Genomic DNA, 16,441 nt, shown 5'->3' with positions numbered 1-16,441 from the left:
TGATCATAATCCATTGTATAAACGTATGAAACTATACCAAAAAGAAAGAATAAATATTAGGGTCACCTCAGCTATCAGCAAGTTTGAGGCCACCACGGGCTACATGAAACCCTGTCTCAAACACCAACAGATAACGATCAAATGTTTTAGAAGGGAAATTAAGTTACTTTCTCTGTGTAGAAGGTGACATCATAAAAGAATTGTCTTCAGAGGCTGTCAGCTCATACATTTAAAAAGGGTAGGGGAATGTGGTACATTAGGCACTTAGCATTGGGTTTTTATTTTATGTGCATTGGTGTTCTGTCTGCATGTATGTCTGTCTGAGAGTGTTAGAGCACCTGGAACTGGAGTCACAGACAGTTGTGAGCTGCCATGTGAGTGCTGGGAACTGAACCCAGGTCCTCTGCAAGAGCAGCAAGTGCTCTTAACTGCTGAGCCATCTCGCCAGCCCCAGTCAGCTTAAGTTTTTTACTGCATGTTGGATTTTATTTTCCTTAATTCTAAATCTACAACTCTCAACTCTCCCTAATCTCACAGGGTCTGGTTTAAAAAAAAAAAAAAGTCCACACAGCAGGCCTGAGAAAACTCATCAGGATGTTCAAGGCTGCTGGTGTCTGGGCACGCAGTTTTGGTGAGATGCCCACCACTTCCTGGTAAGAGTGGCTTGCTGTGACTCAACTGTTTGTACAGCTCCTGCGGAACAGCAGCTTTCTGTCTGGGAGTCGGGAATCTGGGTGCCTGCCAGCAGAGCGTGCCTGTGCAGCTGTGCACTAAAACCCCAGTTGTGTCTCCGTGGACCTCCCTGGCAGAAAGCATCTCAACACGTGATGCCCCAACTTGTTGGGGGAATGAAGTGTCAGCATGAGTCCACCCGAGAGGACGCTGGAAGCTCGCACCTAGATTCTTTAAGACTCCGTGAACTTCTCCCCTTTGCTGGCTGTGATTTCAATCTAAGTGCCCTCAGCCAGGAGGAGTACAGTTATCTCCTGAGTTCTGAGACCTCCCAGCAAACTGCATCCTTAACACAGCCCTCAAATTTGTATAAGTGTTAGGACCCATGATGGTTAATTTTGATACTCAACTTGGTTAGATTAAAATAACCTAGACCGGGGCCTAGAGAGATGAGAGTTAAAAGTACTGGCTGCTCTTGCCGACGACCAGAGTTCAGTTTCCAGCACCCATGCTTGGTGGCCACAATTGTCCGTAACTCCAGCTCCAGGGGACCCAATATCCTCTTCTGGCCTTTGTGGGCACTCTCAAGACACCAGGGAATGCATATTCATTCATACACACACACACACACACACACACACACACACACACACACACACACACACCACAGAGATGGAGAAATAAAAATATAAAAATCTTTTATAAATCAAAGTATAATCAGCAGAGGCACACTTTTGGTGGTGTTTCTGATGAGCATTTCCAGAGAGGATTACTGAAAAGGGAAGACTCACCCTGAAATGGGGTACCCCTTTCCCATGGGCTGGGGCCCCAAACAGAAAGAGAAAAAAGGAAGAAGCCAGATGAGTACTGGCAATTGTGTTTCTCTGCTCTTTGGCCACCTGCTCCTGCCACATGAACTCCATGCCTTCCTGCCATGATGGACATCATCCTCTCAAACTGAGTCAAAGTAAAGCCTCCTCCCAAATCTGCTTTTTGTCAGGCATTAGATTATAGCAACAAGAAACTTGATAAGGTCCCCGAATCCTCGATCTATCCAGATGTGTGTTCTACAGGTAGAGTATGGGGTAAAAGCTAGAGGGGGGTAGGGGAGTGGCCTCAGACGCTGAACCTGATGAAGCCACGTTGAGGTCCTTGTTCCTAAGGGGTGGAAGGACACTCTTACTGGGAGACATGGTGAGGACTCTGGAAGCAGCAGCAGCCACCAGCCTCCTCTGGACTCCTTAGGCTGAACACCAGCATCATTCTGGCTGTTCCAAGTTGCTGAGGCTGGCACCACCCAGGGGGGAAGGCCTTTGGACTTGCTGAGGCAATTCAGTATAGTCATCTGTGGTAAGGACCGGCAGGACACAAGAAAAACAACCCCAACCCAACAGGGACAGCAGGTGCTGGGGCCACCCAGGTAGGAAGACCTGGGCTACTGGACAAGGAAGTGGCTTAGTCCAGCTGCTGAGGATCAAGACTGAAGATGGCTCCTGCCAAGCTGCATCAGCAGGGACTGACTCCTATAACTGGTGCCCAGCCATCACGAAAGCACAATCATTGTGATGGGGGTGTTGAACTGTTAATATTAGGGTCCCTTAGACTATTTCTCCAGCCCGACACAGAAGATCCAGTTTACCTGCTGCTTTGTAGAAAAATGTTGACAGTCTCTCATTGAGGTGTGGGATCCAAGTCCCCACACTGGTTTTGTGTGTCTTGGAAAGTTCATCTTTGGGACCCATCCATCCTCTCTTCACACTCCTATATATACTCAGCTCACTGTTTTAATTTTTAAGGTTGGGTAGTGGCATGCATTTCTTTATGCACTAACGGGGCCTGTATGATGGGGAGCTGCAGGTGAAAAGGGTGAGCTCCTTGCTAATGATCATGACCATTCTGAAACAGATACCATGAGGAGAATGCTGGATGTGGGCGGGGGAGAGGCTCTCTCTTTCCTTCCTGTAGACACAGCATCCTTTCTATGGACTGGACTGACATGAGAGATTGGAACATACAGAGCGAGAAATGCAAGAATAACAAGACTGCTAGGTCAGAGATCCCTACCTGCTCTAGTTCCCAGAAATTGGGCCATGCCCCCTGCAGTCTCTCTAGGGACAGAGTAGATAAAAACCTGCTACAGCCCTGCAACTCTCAAGAGTTCTTTCCCTCCTGTTCCCAAACGTAAGACATGAGTTATTGCTAGACTTGGTTTTTACATTTTATTATCTGGGGGAGGAGCAGTGCATGTGCCTGCCACAGTGTGGGCATGAGGTCATTAGATGCCAGCCTCTGTAAGTAGTAGTTCTCTCTCCACCATATGGGTCCTGCTCATTTTTAGTTTATTTGAGACAGGTTTTTCTGTGTAGCCCTGGCTGTCCTAGAACCCACTCTGTAAACCAGGCTGGCCTCAAAACTCACAAAAACCTGCCTGCTTTCGCCTCCCAAGTGCTGGGACTACAGGCTTTTGCCACCACACCTGGCTGGTGTGATGTTCTAACTCTAACCCTTGGGAACTGAATATTCTTTCCCTTCAGGCCCCTGTCATACTGCACACGGAGATAAGTCATTGGATAAAGACACTCTCATCAAGTCTGACAACCTAAGTTCAATCTTCAGAACCCATATAAAGGTGAAAGAAAAACATTGATTCCACAAAGTTCTCTTCTCACCTCTACGTGCAAGCATGAACATGAATAACTAAGAATGTTTCTTTAATTGCCAGGTGTGGGGGAGCACTAAGTACACAGAGGCAGCAGGATCTCTGGGTTCTAAGCCAGTTGGGAGTACAACAAGACATCATCTTAAAACACACATACACACCACAAACAACCACCACAAAATTATTTACTCTGGGTGAGAAAAGATAACATACTTAGAATCCAGACTCATGAGCCCCTCACTAGGAACAGCGCCCCTTAATTATAAGCCCCTGGGACACATCAGGCAGTACAAGAGGACGTGGTAGGAATATAATCTGCTCTACCTACCCCATGGGTATGAAGCAGACAACAAAAACATTAACTCCAAGCTGGATGTTGTGGCAGGAACTATAATCACAGCACTAGGAAGGCTCTGGTCGGAGGACTTATCAGTTCAAGGCCAACCGAAATACATAAAAGCTCAAAAAAGCAACAATTATAACAACAACAAAAACTGAGATTCATATCAACATTCCAAAAAGCAACAACAAAATCTCAGGACTATTTGAGTTTCTTATTTTGTGAGTAAAAACACTCCAAAGAAAGTGAATACTAGACGATCCTATCTTAAAAAATAATTAGAACTCCAGAAGCTGAAGCTGCTATACAGCTGCACATTCAATTGCGGGCGTTTTGTGCTTGTAGTCTTGAGGTGGAGAAAACTTGCTAGCCACGGTAAGGGAGGGGAAGTTATGGATTTAATCAAGCAAATGAAAAAAAAAACCTGAAAACTAAAAACGGCTCCACAAAGAAAATAATGACGTGTATAACAAAAAATTATGCTTGGCTAGGAGGTCGTGGCTCACACCTTTAATCCCAGACTCGGAAGGCAGAGGCAGGCAGATCTCTATAAATTTGAAGGCAGCCTGGTCTACAGAGTGAGTTTCAGGGCAGCCAGGAGAGAAATTTTGTCTCGAAAAAGAAGCAAACAAACAAAAAGCACAAACAACCACAAAAAAGTGCTTAAACTAACCACTGTAAAAAAAAAAAAAACAAAAAAACTACACGGTTGAAAAGGCAAAAATGCTAAGGACCCAGGCTCAATTCCCAGCACTCATAAAGTGGCTCACAACTGCCTGTAACTCCTGTTCTAGGGAACCTGATGCCTTCTTCTGACCTCCACGGGACGAGGCGCATAAATGGAGAACAGACATAAATACAAGTAAAACATCCATAGAATAAAAATAAAGATATGCAATTAAAAAAAGGCCAAAAACTGTCTCCGCTGGAATGAGAGCCTCCAACAAACCAAAGATGTCCAAAGAGAAGCCCGTCTTCAGGGCCTTCCCCCTTCGCCGACCCCAGAAGAGCTGAAAAAACGGCTCGGCTCAGGCCTTCGGTTTCCAGGCCCAGAACGACCTAACCGGACGTCTAGGAAGCCGACGCTGCCGCGATCCGTAGCTGTATCGAACCGGAAGGGGAGGAGTTCAACGGAAGTTGTTCACCGAGCCCGAAATAAGAACGGACCGCCGGAAGCCGCAGGTACTAGAGGCCCGAGTCGCTAGCGTTGAGCTCTCGGAGGCGGAGGGAGGAGCGTACAACATGGCCGGGCTGGAGCTGCTCTCCGATCAGGGTTACCGGATAGACGGTCGGCGCGCCGGGGAGCTGCGCAAGATCCAAGCGCGTATGGGTGTGTTTGCGCAGGCTGACGGCTCGGCTTACATCGAACAGGGCAATACCAAGGCGTTGGCGGTAGTCTACGGACCTCACGAGGCGAGTAAGCGGCCGGGCGCGGGGCTCGGGGCTGCACGTCGCGGGAGTAGAACTAAACCTTACGGTTTAACTCCTCCCCGCAATGGGTCCTCATCATCTCCAAGGTGCCTCAGCCGGCCTGGAGAAGCTCCACTCACTCCCTCTTCTCTCAGCTCAATTACTAGTCTGACGTCTTGGCGGGAAGAAAACTCCCAGGCCCCCACCAACACTCTTCCTTGCTTTTCTGCATTTACTAATTACATCAGCTTTACTGAGTCATCGACGTTGCTTGTTTCTCTACTGGAACATAAACTCCCAAGACAGGGACTTTCGATGAAATTGTCTGCCTTTATTGCTGTCTCAGTTCTCTATCGGACTAGCAAAACACGCACATCATACAGTTTGATTAGCATTTGAGAGTTCATTCTAGGCGGGAGCCAGGATGACGGTCAGGCATATAACACATCAGGGCCGACGATTGGTAGGGAGGGGGGCAACAGATCAAATAAAGTTGAGAGGTTACCAAAGGGGTGAGGACCCAGGGACACTGAGAGGTTTTTTTTTTACATGTAATGGTGAACCTCTGGAAGGTAAGTAAAATGTTAGTTGGTAGGTGACACGGATCAGATGTTTGTAAATGCGGTGGCCATAATAGGAATAATTTGGGACGAAATGAAGCAACTGTCGAACAAAGAGTTGCTTGCCAAAAGCGATATATGGCTTAGACTGAAAGTCCTCCCTCCAGCTAGGATGTGGAAGCAAGAGTAGCAGCTGCTTTCTGAAGCACACGAGAGGAAGAGAAGCAGGAAGGTTGAGTCATTCAGAATGGATTGAGTGTGACCCAGGAGGTAGGCCTGGCTCATACGTTCTTTTCTCCTCTAGATCCGAGGCTCCCGGTCTCGAGCCTTGCCTGACCGGGCCCTAGTGAACTGTCAGTATAGTTCAGCAACCTTCAGCACAGGTGAGCGCAAGCGAAGGCCCCATGGGGACCGGAAGTCTTGTGAGATGGGGCTGCAATTACGCCAGACCTTCGAGGCAGCCATCCTCACACAGCTGCACCCACGCTCTCAGATTGACATCTATGTGCAGGTGAGTTACCTGCAGCCTCCCCCCCCACCTCCCCCCCCACCCCCCACCCCCCGCACAAGGGGTGGGGCTCAGAGATATGAGGTGGGTTGAGATGTGGATCTAAGGTCCTGATGCCCCTGCAGGTGTTGCAAGCAGATGGTGGAACCTATGCAGCATGCGTGAATGCAGCTACGCTAGCAGTGATGGATGCTGGGATACCCATGCGGGACTTTGTATGTGCCTGTTCAGCTGGCTTTGTTGATGGCACAGCCCTAGCGGACCTCAGCCACGTGGAGGAAGCAGCTGGAGGGCCCCAGCTAGCCCTGGCCCTGCTGCCAGCCTCGGGCCAGATTGCACTACTTGAGATGGATTCGAGGCTACATGAAGACCACTTGGAACAAGTGCTGGAGGCTGCTGCCCAGGCAGCCCGAGACGTGCACACTCTGCTGGATCGTGTAGTCCGGCAGCATGTGCAGGAGGCCTCTATCTTACTGGGGGACTGAGTGCCAACAACCCCATCCAGAATAAAAGCCTGTTCTTCTGCTGAACGCACCTTACTGTACAGCCCTTCAGAACAGCTCAGAGCCCCGCAGAGCAGAGTGTGAAGTGCTGTTCCTAAGTGGAGAGAGCACCTGTGCTAGGACGAGCAAGAGTGCCCAAGCCCTCACGCTAAGGGATGTGTATGTTCACACAACCCATCTGGGACCTGAGCACCAGGCTGAGGTGGAACGTGACTGGCCGTGGTTGCCTACCATAGAGACGGAAGGCTAGACTAATGCAGCAGTTTTTGACATGTCGGTTTCAACCCCTTTGGTGGTCAGATATCAGATATCTACATTACAGATCATAACTAGTAAAATTATGGTGATGAAGTAGCAACGAAATAATTTTATGGTTGGGGGTCATCGTAACATGAGGAACTGTATTAAAGGGTTGAAGCATTAGGAAGGCTGAGAACCACTGGCCTGATGTCTCCTTTTCTCAGGAATCTCCTTGGGCCTTTTCTGCCACTTACCTTGGACTCTGAAAGGTTAACAAGCCCTTTCTGCCTCTTTGGCATCTGTCCCTAGCTGTGACCCTTACCTCTGCACCCTTCTAGATAAACTGCCTTCATTCACCCCTCCATCCTCTGACCACTGATCCACCATGCCGGTGCCTCGTGGTTGGACAGAAACGATATGCTTTCCAGTTTACTCCCTTCTCTGTGGCCAGTGGTAGTATACCATCTTTCCAGTGCCCTTATTTGACCTTAATGACCTTGATTCTGGATCCACCACTTAGGTGAACCCACTGTCGTCGTCCTCCCCCCACCCCCCCACCCCAGATGGCTTCTCTGTAGTTTTGGAGCCTATCCTGGAACTCGCTCTGTAGACCAGGCTGGCCTCGAACTCACAGAGATCCCCCTACCTCTGCTTCCCGAGTGCTGGGATTGAAGACGTGTGCCACCATTGCCCAGCAAACCATAGGACTGGTTCGAAGCCTGACAGTTCACGTGGGGCCCTTCTGTCATAGAACACAGTCATCCACATTTGAGTTATCTTTCCATCGCTCAAGTTCTCCACCCACCTGCGTTACACAGCGTCTTCTCAGACTCCTGAGATAGCACACTATTGCTGCTATATCTTCAGCTCCGCCAGGGTCCTGCCCTTCCAGAGGCTGCTCACCAGCTGGTCCACAGCCCCAGGTTCCAGTTCCGCCCTGTGCCGTGACCACATCCTGTAGCTGTCCGGCCTTCTGCAGTTTGAGCATGCGCAAACGTGGTTCCCAGCGGTTTCTCCCACTACCCTGCGTAATGGCGTGATGGATCCTGGGACCGGAAGTAGGGCTGCACTGGGCGCCGGGTCTGAAGGGAGCCGTGCGCGCTCGGAGGTCTCCGGTGGCGGCCTGAGCGGAGCCCCCGCCCCGCCATGGGTCTCCTGTCGGACCCGGTGCGCCGGCGCGCGCTCGCCCGCTTTGTCTTGCGCCTCAACACTCCGCTCTGGTGAGGGCGGGCCAGGGGGCGGGACTCGCGGGAACCTGAGCTGTTGAGGGTCCGCTCGCGGCTACTCCAGGGGCCAGCCGCTCTATGCAGGCATCACTCAGACCCTGAGCTCTGAACTCTGGTCCCGATCCATCCCTGCTACAGCGGCTCTGGATCTTAATGGCTCGGGCCATGCCGTCGACCCCCTGGGAAAGTGATGGGAGCCACGAGCGGGCGTCCCAGGTCGGGCTAATTCCGGCGCCCCTCTGTGCTCTCTCTCAGCGTGCTGAGCTACGTGGCTGGCATCGCCTGGTTTTTGGCGCTGGCTTTCCCGCCGCTAACCCAGCGCACTTACATGTCGGAGAACGCCATGGGCTCCACCATGGTAGAGGAGCAGTTTGTAGGTGGAGACCGCGCCCGGAACTTTGCCCGGGATTTCGCTGCCCACCGTAAGAAGTCGGGGTGAGTGCCTAGTAGAGGGCTGGGGACTTCAGGGGCAGCCGAGACCAGGGATCTCTGCTCAGAGGCTATCTTTGTGTCTCCAGGTCTCTGCCAGTGGCCTGGCTGGAGCGATCGATGCGATCCGTAGGGCTGGAGGTCTACACTCAGAGCTTCTACCGCAAACTGCCCTTTCCGGATGAGACCCACGAGCGCTATGTATTGAGGGAAAGGGGTGTGCTCGGGAGAAAAGCACTTTAGAAGGAAGGGTGGCTGGGCCGGGTGTCTTGTTGAAGTGCCCTGCAACCAAGAAACTCAGTGGGAGGGAGGGTCTGAAAACCTCTGGTGGTGAGCATTGTGGTGCCAGGAAAGAAGGCAGGCTTCAGCCTGTTCCGTGTAGGGTCTACTGAGCCGTTCCCACGCACACTTTATGCAGATGGTGTCGGGTACCAATGTGTATGGCATCCTGCGGGCCCCACGTGCTGCCAGTACCGAGTCCCTGGTACTTACTGTGCCCTGTGGTCCAGACTCCACAAATAGCCAGGCTGTGGGGCTGCTGTTGGCACTTGCTGCCCATTTCCGAGGTGAGACCCTGGGGCTCTCTGGCCAGGGAGGGTTTGACCAATGTCCCGGGCCCTGCTGACCCTGCCTTTGGACTCTAGGGCAGATCTACTGGGCCAAAGACATAATCTTCCTGGTAACAGAGCATGATCTTCTGGGCACGGAGGCTTGGCTTGAAGCCTACCATGACATTAATGTTACAGGTAAGGGTTGCTCTAGTCTGGCTCTGGTCTCTCTCCATGTCAGCTATCCTCACTAGTGCCCCCTCTAGTGCTCATTGCTTGCTCCTACAGGCATACAGTCGTCTCCCCTGCAGGGAAGGGCTGGAGCCATTCAGGCTGCTGTGGCCCTGGAACTAAGCAGTGATGTGGTCACCAGCCTCGATGTGACTGTGGAGGGACTCAATGGTCAGCTGCCCAACCTTGACCTGCTCAACCTCTTCCAGACCTTCTGCCAGAAAGGGGGGCTGTTATGTACACTCCAGGGCAAGGTAGGACCACCTGCTGGGGAGCATGGGGCCTGTGGTAAGGGGTGACTCTGATCCTGTGCCCATGCCTCCAAAGCTGCAGCCCCAGGACTGGACATCACTCGAAGGACCATTGCAGGGTCTGCAGACCCTGCTACTGATGGTTCTGCGGCAGGCCTCTGGCCGGCCCCACGGCCCCCATGGCCTTTTCCTGCGGTACCGTGTGGAGGCCCTGACCCTACGTGGCATCAATAGCTTCCGTCAATACAAGTATGATTTGGTGGCAGTGGGCAAGTAAGTCTCTGGACCCCTCTCCATGTTGAAGCAGAGTCTAGCTGGGGTGAGGATGGCTGATCCTGACCAGGCTGTGCTCCGCAGGGCTCTGGAGGGCATGTTCCGCAAACTCAACCACCTCTTGGAGCGCCTGCACCAGTCGTTCTTCTTCTACCTGCTGCCAGCCCTCTCCCGCTTCGTCTCCATCGGCCTCTACATGCCTGCCGCCGGCTTCCTGCTCCTGGTCCTTGGACTCAAGATATCCTCTACCCTCGTTCTCTCTGCTCACTTGCGGCCAGCCTCCAGTCCCTCTAACTATGAGCTGGGGATAGTCCTTCATCCTGCTATGGGGGTGGGGAAGTAAGCCCGTGATCTCCCATCTAGCAAATCCCATCCAATGTCTTGTTGGGGTCCTTGACTTGGCCCATGCCCTGGAGCTGTGGATGCAGTTACATGAGGCAGGAGTGAACCCTGAGGAAGCTGGGAAGGCTCCTGGCCCTGGGTCTCCACCCTTGGCAGCACAGGTAATATTATACTCCATTGCTGTGACAGTGGGTTTCTGAAGTCCCCAGCACGGCTTTCTGTTACCACATGGCCTCAGCTGGAGGGTTCCCACAAGTCCTTGGGGGGCTCCCCTATGCTTTTGGCTAACTCCAAGTTCCCATGTGCTCTGCAGGGCGTGGGCCTGGCCTCGCTTATGGCACCCCTACTGATCTCTCAGGCCATGGGTCTGGCCCTCTATGTCCTACCTGTGCTGGGCCAACATGTAGCTGCTCAGCATTTTCCAGTGGCTGAAGCTGAGGCTGTCGTGTTGACGCTGCTAGCGATTTATGTGGCTGGCCTAGCCCTTCCACACAACACCCACCGGTGAGCAGCTGGGCTGGACAGAGGGAGGTGCCCCCCTCTGCCAGATACTTAGATGGCTTCCAGATTACCTTTGAACTTCTCACCTTGTAGAGTGGTCAGCTCACAGGTCCCAGACAGGGGCTGGATGGCACTGAAGCTGGTGGCCCTGATCTACCTAGCCCTGCAGCTGGGTTGCATCGCTCTCACCAATTTCTCCCTGGGCTTCCTGCTGGCCGCCACCATGGTCCCGGCTGCTGCACTCACCAAGCCCCATGGACCCCGGTATGTGTTGACCAACTTCTTCTCTACCAGAACCTTTACCCCTCATCAGAGCGAACCCTCATCCATTCAGTTCTTGGCTTTCACCATGATCGTACTTAAATGTTGCCCTTCCTCCCAGGCCACTCTATGCTGCCCTCCTGGTGGTGACAAGCCCAGCAGTCACACTCCTTGGTAGCCTGTTCCTGTGGCGAGAACTGCAGGAGGTACCGCTGTCTCTGGCAGAGGGCTGGCAACTCTTCCTGACAGCACTGGCCCAGGGCGTGCTGGAGCACTACACCTATGGCGCCCTCCTCTTCCCAATACTGGCCTTGGGTCTGTATCCCTGCTGGCTGCTTTTCTGGAATGTTCTCTTCTGGAAGTAAGATCTCTGGAGCAGAGATTCCCCATGCCTCAGTTCTACCTCCTCCCTGGGAAATAAACAAGATCTCTGTTTCTGTTCTTTGGGACCCTGGCCCTCTATCTACTCAGAGACCCTTGCAGTTGGCTAGGCATTCCTCCTCAGCTCTCTGGAGAAGCCACCCCGGTGCTCCTCTCCTGATGGCTGGAGTAGGAGCCTGGCCCCATCAGCATCTAGAGGAGAGCCTCAAGTGCAGAGCCACCCCCACCTTTCACAGTCCTGCAGGGTGGGTACACGGGTACCAGTGCAGTGCTCCTCAGTGCCGTGCTAGAAATAATTTGTGGCAGCCAGGGTTTGAGGGTTTGACTGGAACTGAGGCACCCAGAGACTACGCAGCACCATCTTTGGTCTGCATTAAGACGAGCTGGAGGCTTGGGGTTTAGGCCATGTTTCTAGCCAAGGCTAGAATTTTAGTGTGGGCTATATATGGAGTAGGAGGAACACCAGGCTCCACTTAAACTAGCCCAAGCCAAGGTGAGGTGCCCACTAGAGGCAGAACTCGAAGTCTGGCTAGTACCCAGAAACAATAGACTAAGGCCAGCACAGAAGGTGGCAGGTCAGGACAGAATCCTGAGAAGGAACTGTAGTACCTTTTGTGGAAGAAGGAAAGAATGATGTGATGTCATTAGTGACGTCAGGACGTGTCAGAAACTGTGGGGCCTAACACAGCTGCTCTACCCAAGAAGGCTGGAGCGTCCACTCAGACCCTCTTGGACGCCTCTGATGGGGCCTGGCTTTTCAATATTGGTTCCTTTTGGCCTTTGTGATTCTCAAATTCTTTTTCACTTGGAGCCAAAGCTCAGTAGGTAAAGTCAACTGCTGCTAGTCTGACAACCTGACTTTGATCCTACGGACCCACATGGTGGAAAGAGAGGGCCAGCTCCCACAAGTGGTCCTCTGACCATTCGTGCACTGTGACATGCATATAGCTATATACACAAAAAAAAAAATTTTTTTTAATTTATTTATTTATTATGTACACAATATTCTGTCTGTGTGTATGTCTGCAGGCCAGAAGAGGGCACCAGACCCCATTACAGATGGTTGTGAGCCACCATGTGGTTGCTGGGAATTGAACTCAGGACCTTTGGAAGAGCAGGCAATGCTCTTAACCACTGAGCCATCTCTCCAACCCCCACAAAAAAAAAATTTTAAATATTTTTAAAGTTTCTTTAGGGAGGAGATAATGGAGGGGAAACTGCAGTCAGCATGTAATGTATGTGAGAAGAATAAATAAAAAATAAAAATTTCTTTGGGATCCCCTGTGGACACCATTGATCTATCTGGGTAGGAGCCTATGGATTACACATGGAGGGAATGTGTGAGAAACCATTGTGGCAAGTAGCCTAGTAATTGATTCCAGTCTCTTACCCTTAAGGCCCTTCTCCAACCCTGCTTGCTTCCTGTCTCTGCCCTCGGGAGTGCTACATCCTGGGTACATCGTAGGCCTTGCTCTATGTAGTTACCTAGGAAACCTTGTCTGTGTGCCTTTTGTCTTTGAACTGTCATCTGGTACAAAATTCCCCTCCCTGCATTTTGGCTGGTTTTGGCCTCAGCTGTCTTTAACAGAATGTTAGCAGTCACTTAAAACACAAGTGGACATATATTTATTTAGGGAACATACACAGGAAGAAAGCTAAACCATCATTTCACGTGCGTTCTGAACATATCTAGAGTGTTTCTCATCTACATGAATGTTGAACAGTAGAATAAAGGTTTGTTTGGGAGGTATAAATTTGTCATAATTTTCACTAATGTACACATTTTCCCCCAAAATGTGAGGTGTAGGCATGGTGACATTACTATAATAATCTTAACCCTCTTCTGTGCAAGAACAGTGGCCATGAGTTTGAGGCCAAACAAGAGGGGAAGCAGTGGGGTGGGCAAGATGGTATATTCATATGGTCCTAGCTACTTGGAAGGCCTTGATGCAAGCGGATTACAAGAGCCTTGTAATTTGAGGTAAGTTTGGGCAACATAGGAAAACATTGTCAAAACATGTCATGCCTGTAATCTAACACACATCCTGAGGCTGGCGTATTCTGAGCCTGGCCTGTGTCTTTGACACACATGAAGGGTATAAAGGTATAATTGAGGCGTGACAGGAAGAGGTGTAAAGTCCGAGATGTGTCCTGTTGGGGCTGGCACAGTTGTACTTGCCCCTTGACATTCCATTTTGCCTAGAATCCAACTTGGATGTCACCAGATAACCCTGAGTGAAATTTCTAGGCCTACTCAGTAGGGCACAGCCGTGGTGTGTTTTGGCTAGAGAGGTGGAAATAAGGGCACCTTCAGAGAAGAGTCCTTCCCCAGAGAGACTGCTCTTTGGCCCACTTTCGCTTTCTGAAGTTATGGTTGGAACACAAGAAGTCTGAAAGTTGAGACATAGTGCACTGCTGGGGTGGAGGTGGGAGCGGTGGGTGACAGCAGGGTGCTCTGGATTCCTGAACAAGGCCTAACTTGGGAAGAGGAACAAATTCTACCTTGTATGTGGTGATTCCTAACTATCACTCAGCTGGAAGTACAGTTTATTTGAAGACCCATAGGGTGCAAGCTGAGCAAGTTTAGAAATATTGGGTGTTGGGGATGGAAATAGCTATAAGGAAAGCTTAACTCTGGTGTACCCCCATACTGAGGACGGAGACTGGGATCATGAGAACTTACATGGAAAATGTGTGTGTTTCGTTTTGTGTGTGTGTGTGTGTGTGTGTGTGTGTGATTCACAAATCACATAACTATGTCCTGGACTTTATTTGTTTTGTTTTGTTTTGACTTTTTGGTTATGAGCCTAGCCTTTATTTGCTCTTTGAGACAGTCTCCAACTCCCTATACAGCCGAGCCTTGAATTCCTGCTCCTGCGCCTATCTCCCAATCCACAGACCACTGTCCAGGAGATAGAAACATTAGCAAAGCTCTTGGATCCCCACTAGAGTATACCTGGGTAGCTGCATCTGAGTAATCCAGAGGTAACGGGGAACTTAGAGATATCACTTGATCTCAGCCTATTGTTTAACCTATTGTTTAATATGTGTCATATAATTGCAGGGACTTGGGAAGGTGTTCTCTCTTTTTTAAAAAAATTATTTATTTATTATGTATACAGTATAATGCTTGTGTGTATACCTGCAGTCCAGAAGAGGGCACCACACCCAATTACAGAGGGTTGTGAGCCACCATGTAGCTGGGAATTGAACTCAGGACCTTTGGAGGCAATGCTCTTAACCTCTGAGCCATCTCTTCAGCCACCAGGGAGGTGTTCTCATTTGGTTACTGCTAGCCTTCACATACCAGGGTATTAGCACTATATAAACTCCTTTTTTCCCCCTGCAAGGTTCCAGGGTAAAGCCAAGCAAAGGCAGTATATTCATTTGCTGAATGGGGGAGGGAGGAGGGGAGTAAGGAGGAAAGAGTTCAGGAAGGACACCCCAGAAAGAGACTAAGGGCCATCCTCAGCAGCCACATCCTGGGTCCCCACTAAACCCAGAAAATCAGGGGAGATGGGAGAGGTACCAGGGGGTCAACTCTGCACTAATGTCTGTGGGAACCTGGATTCTCTTGTTCAATGCTTCTATTTTTCTGCCTGTGTTTCCTGAGTGCTCACTCTCAGCAGAGGGACAGGTAGGACAGCAGGCATTCTGATGATAGCTGGCCTTCTAGGCAAGATGTACCCTTGAGAGGACAGTAACAGTTCCTTGCACTGCCAGGATGGCCTCTCTAGTCCGAGACCTGAACAGAAAGGAACTGGCTATGGAATGGAGCAGAGGAGAGATCAACAAAGTCCTGCGGGAAGTGAGCTGCCAGAAAAACTGGGAAGCCCATGCTGCTGCACAGCAAAGGACAAGTGCTGGAGGGGACAAACTAATGCGATGGGACCGCCTTCAGCCAATGGCCTTTGAGATCCTGGCCCACTTTGGGCGTGATCTTTGGTACTATATGTGCAGAGGTAGGGGCGTGAGCGAGCCCCTTGGCTGCTGGATTCAGTTCCTGTTTGCCTCTCATGCAGAAGACTGCTGATCTGTGAGTCTACGCCTAAATAAAGAGACCTTTATTGTACTCCATTCCGAGCTAGTGTGGGACAACTTTATTATAATCAACTACACCTGGTGTCTACATGGGTTGGAGCAGGGTAGAGCACGGACCCGGGACAGCTCAAAAGGTCTGCGACCCTGGCCCGCAAGGCTTAAAACCTCTGCACCTGAGCAACATGGCAATTTCCCCGCAGCCTACCCACCCACGCAGCTTTCCGGCTTACAAATTGGCTTTCCAGTTTGGGTTTGCGGCTTGCAAGCTCTGGATTCCTTGATGTTCTGGCCACCAAAAAACCCTCTCTGAGTATGGAATTAATTGTTCTTCACCCTATACTATTTAAGCCGCCACTACAGCAGATCCAAGCGAGACTGTTCACAGGGTCACTGGTCCATTTCTCCACCATAAGCCCACAACCACGACACCTGCTGGCCAATAAAATATTATACCTTCAGCAATTTACTAAAAACTCCTAACGGTTAATAATAAACAAATGTTAACATTGTATAATGGCAGACAATTTCACCACCCAGGAATTTAATAACTGTTTTTCTTTCTACTCTGGATGGTATTCTACAAGGATTATGTGGTTTTTCTGGTATGCCCATTTCTGTGATAATCGGACTTAGCTTTGTTCTTCATATTATATCCTTACATAAATGGTTTGATAACAAAGTCAAGAATGAGGCACCTTGCAGACTAGGAATGAACAGCCAGCTGACAGGGTTTATTTATACTATTGAAAATCAAAAGCTAGCTGAAAAATTAATACCATTAAAAAGGATAACATCAATTTGACAGGCAAAATTCAAACCTTACAAAAGGGTGCTAAAAAATGTCTAAAAGAATTCATACTGTTAAAATTGACAATCAAAATCTGTCAAAAATTTATGATAAGTTAGCAGATAGAGTATCTCTCCGGGAGAATGGAAACATTTGGGGAGGGGTTTTGCTCTTGTTTCCACAGGAGAAGAAAAGCTATGGATAACATCAAAATTAATAAAGATTCAGTTTGAAAAAGAGAAACCTCTTGAGAAAGAGAAATGACAGCTCATCTACAG

General features: G+C 50.1%; 3 protein-coding genes across 4 annotated transcripts in view; 2 read left to right on the top strand and 1 right to left on the bottom strand.

Moving 5' to 3' along the window:
- Oplah (5-oxoprolinase, ATP-hydrolysing) overlaps positions 1-7,833 on the bottom strand; it is a 28,789-nt gene extending 20,956 nt beyond the window's left edge. The window contains exon 1 of the mRNA XM_050144881.1: positions 7,698-7,833. The gene's annotated coding sequence lies outside the window, so the exon portion shown is untranslated. The remainder of the gene's footprint in view (positions 1-7,697) is intronic.
- Exosc4 (exosome component 4) lies at positions 3,524-6,675 on the top strand. The gene is made up of 3 exons (XM_050144888.1): positions 3,524-5,084; positions 5,946-6,152; positions 6,275-6,675. The coding sequence occupies exons 1-3, from the start codon at positions 4,914-4,916 to the stop codon at positions 6,632-6,634; spliced, it is 738 nt and encodes a 245-aa protein (XP_050000845.1). The 5' UTR covers positions 3,524-4,913; the 3' UTR covers positions 6,635-6,675.
- Positions 7,834-7,894: 61 nt separating the features above from the next.
- Positions 7,895-11,396, top strand: Gpaa1 (glycosylphosphatidylinositol anchor attachment 1). 2 transcript variants are annotated; one of them, XM_050144883.1, is made up of 12 exons: positions 7,895-8,112; positions 8,374-8,553; positions 8,637-8,748; positions 8,966-9,113; positions 9,192-9,293; positions 9,384-9,580; positions 9,654-9,826; positions 9,935-10,088; positions 10,258-10,353; positions 10,506-10,696; positions 10,787-10,957; positions 11,076-11,396. In XM_050144883.1, exons 1-12 carry the CDS (start codon positions 8,039-8,041, stop codon positions 11,317-11,319), a joined length of 1,842 nt encoding a protein of 613 aa, XP_050000840.1. In that variant the 5' UTR covers positions 7,895-8,038; the 3' UTR covers positions 11,320-11,396. The 2 variants fall into 2 exon arrangements, with proteins under 2 accessions (XP_050000840.1, XP_050000839.1); XM_050144882.1 differs by having other exon boundaries at positions 9,654-9,850.
- The last annotated feature ends 5,045 nt before the right edge of the window (positions 11,397-16,441 follow it).

The sequence above is a fragment of the Alexandromys fortis genome, unplaced genomic scaffold (assembly GCF_014885135.2).
Source record: "Alexandromys fortis isolate MF-2015 unplaced genomic scaffold, M_Fortis_MF-2015_v1.1 scaffold_2_1_26212458, whole genome shotgun sequence".
In the NCBI taxonomy this organism is placed as follows: domain Eukaryota; kingdom Metazoa; phylum Chordata; class Mammalia; order Rodentia; family Cricetidae; genus Alexandromys; species Alexandromys fortis.
This window is presented reverse-complemented; position numbering and strand designations above follow the sequence as displayed.

Bases quoted from the DNA above. Each gene is read 5' to 3' on its own strand.
- Exosc4 (XM_050144888.1), top strand. From the start codon at position 4,914: ATGGCCGGGCTGGAGCTGCTCTCCGATCAGGGTTACCGGATAGACGGT. The intron at 5,085-5,945 runs GCGAGTAAGCGG...TTTCTCCTCTAG, and splicing joins TAGTCTACGGACCTCACGAG to ATCCGAGGCTCCCGGTCTCG. The intron at 6,153-6,274 runs GTGAGTTACCTG...ATGCCCCTGCAG, and splicing joins AGATTGACATCTATGTGCAG to GTGTTGCAAGCAGATGGTGG.
- Gpaa1 (XM_050144882.1), top strand. From the start codon at position 8,039: ATGGGTCTCCTGTCGGACCCGGTGCGCCGGCGCGCGCTCGCCCGCTTT. The intron at 9,294-9,383 runs GTAAGGGTTGCT...TTGCTCCTACAG, and splicing joins CCATGACATTAATGTTACAG to GCATACAGTCGTCTCCCCTG. The intron at 10,089-10,257 runs ATATCCTCTACC...GACTTGGCCCAT, and splicing joins TCCTGGTCCTTGGACTCAAG to GCCCTGGAGCTGTGGATGCA.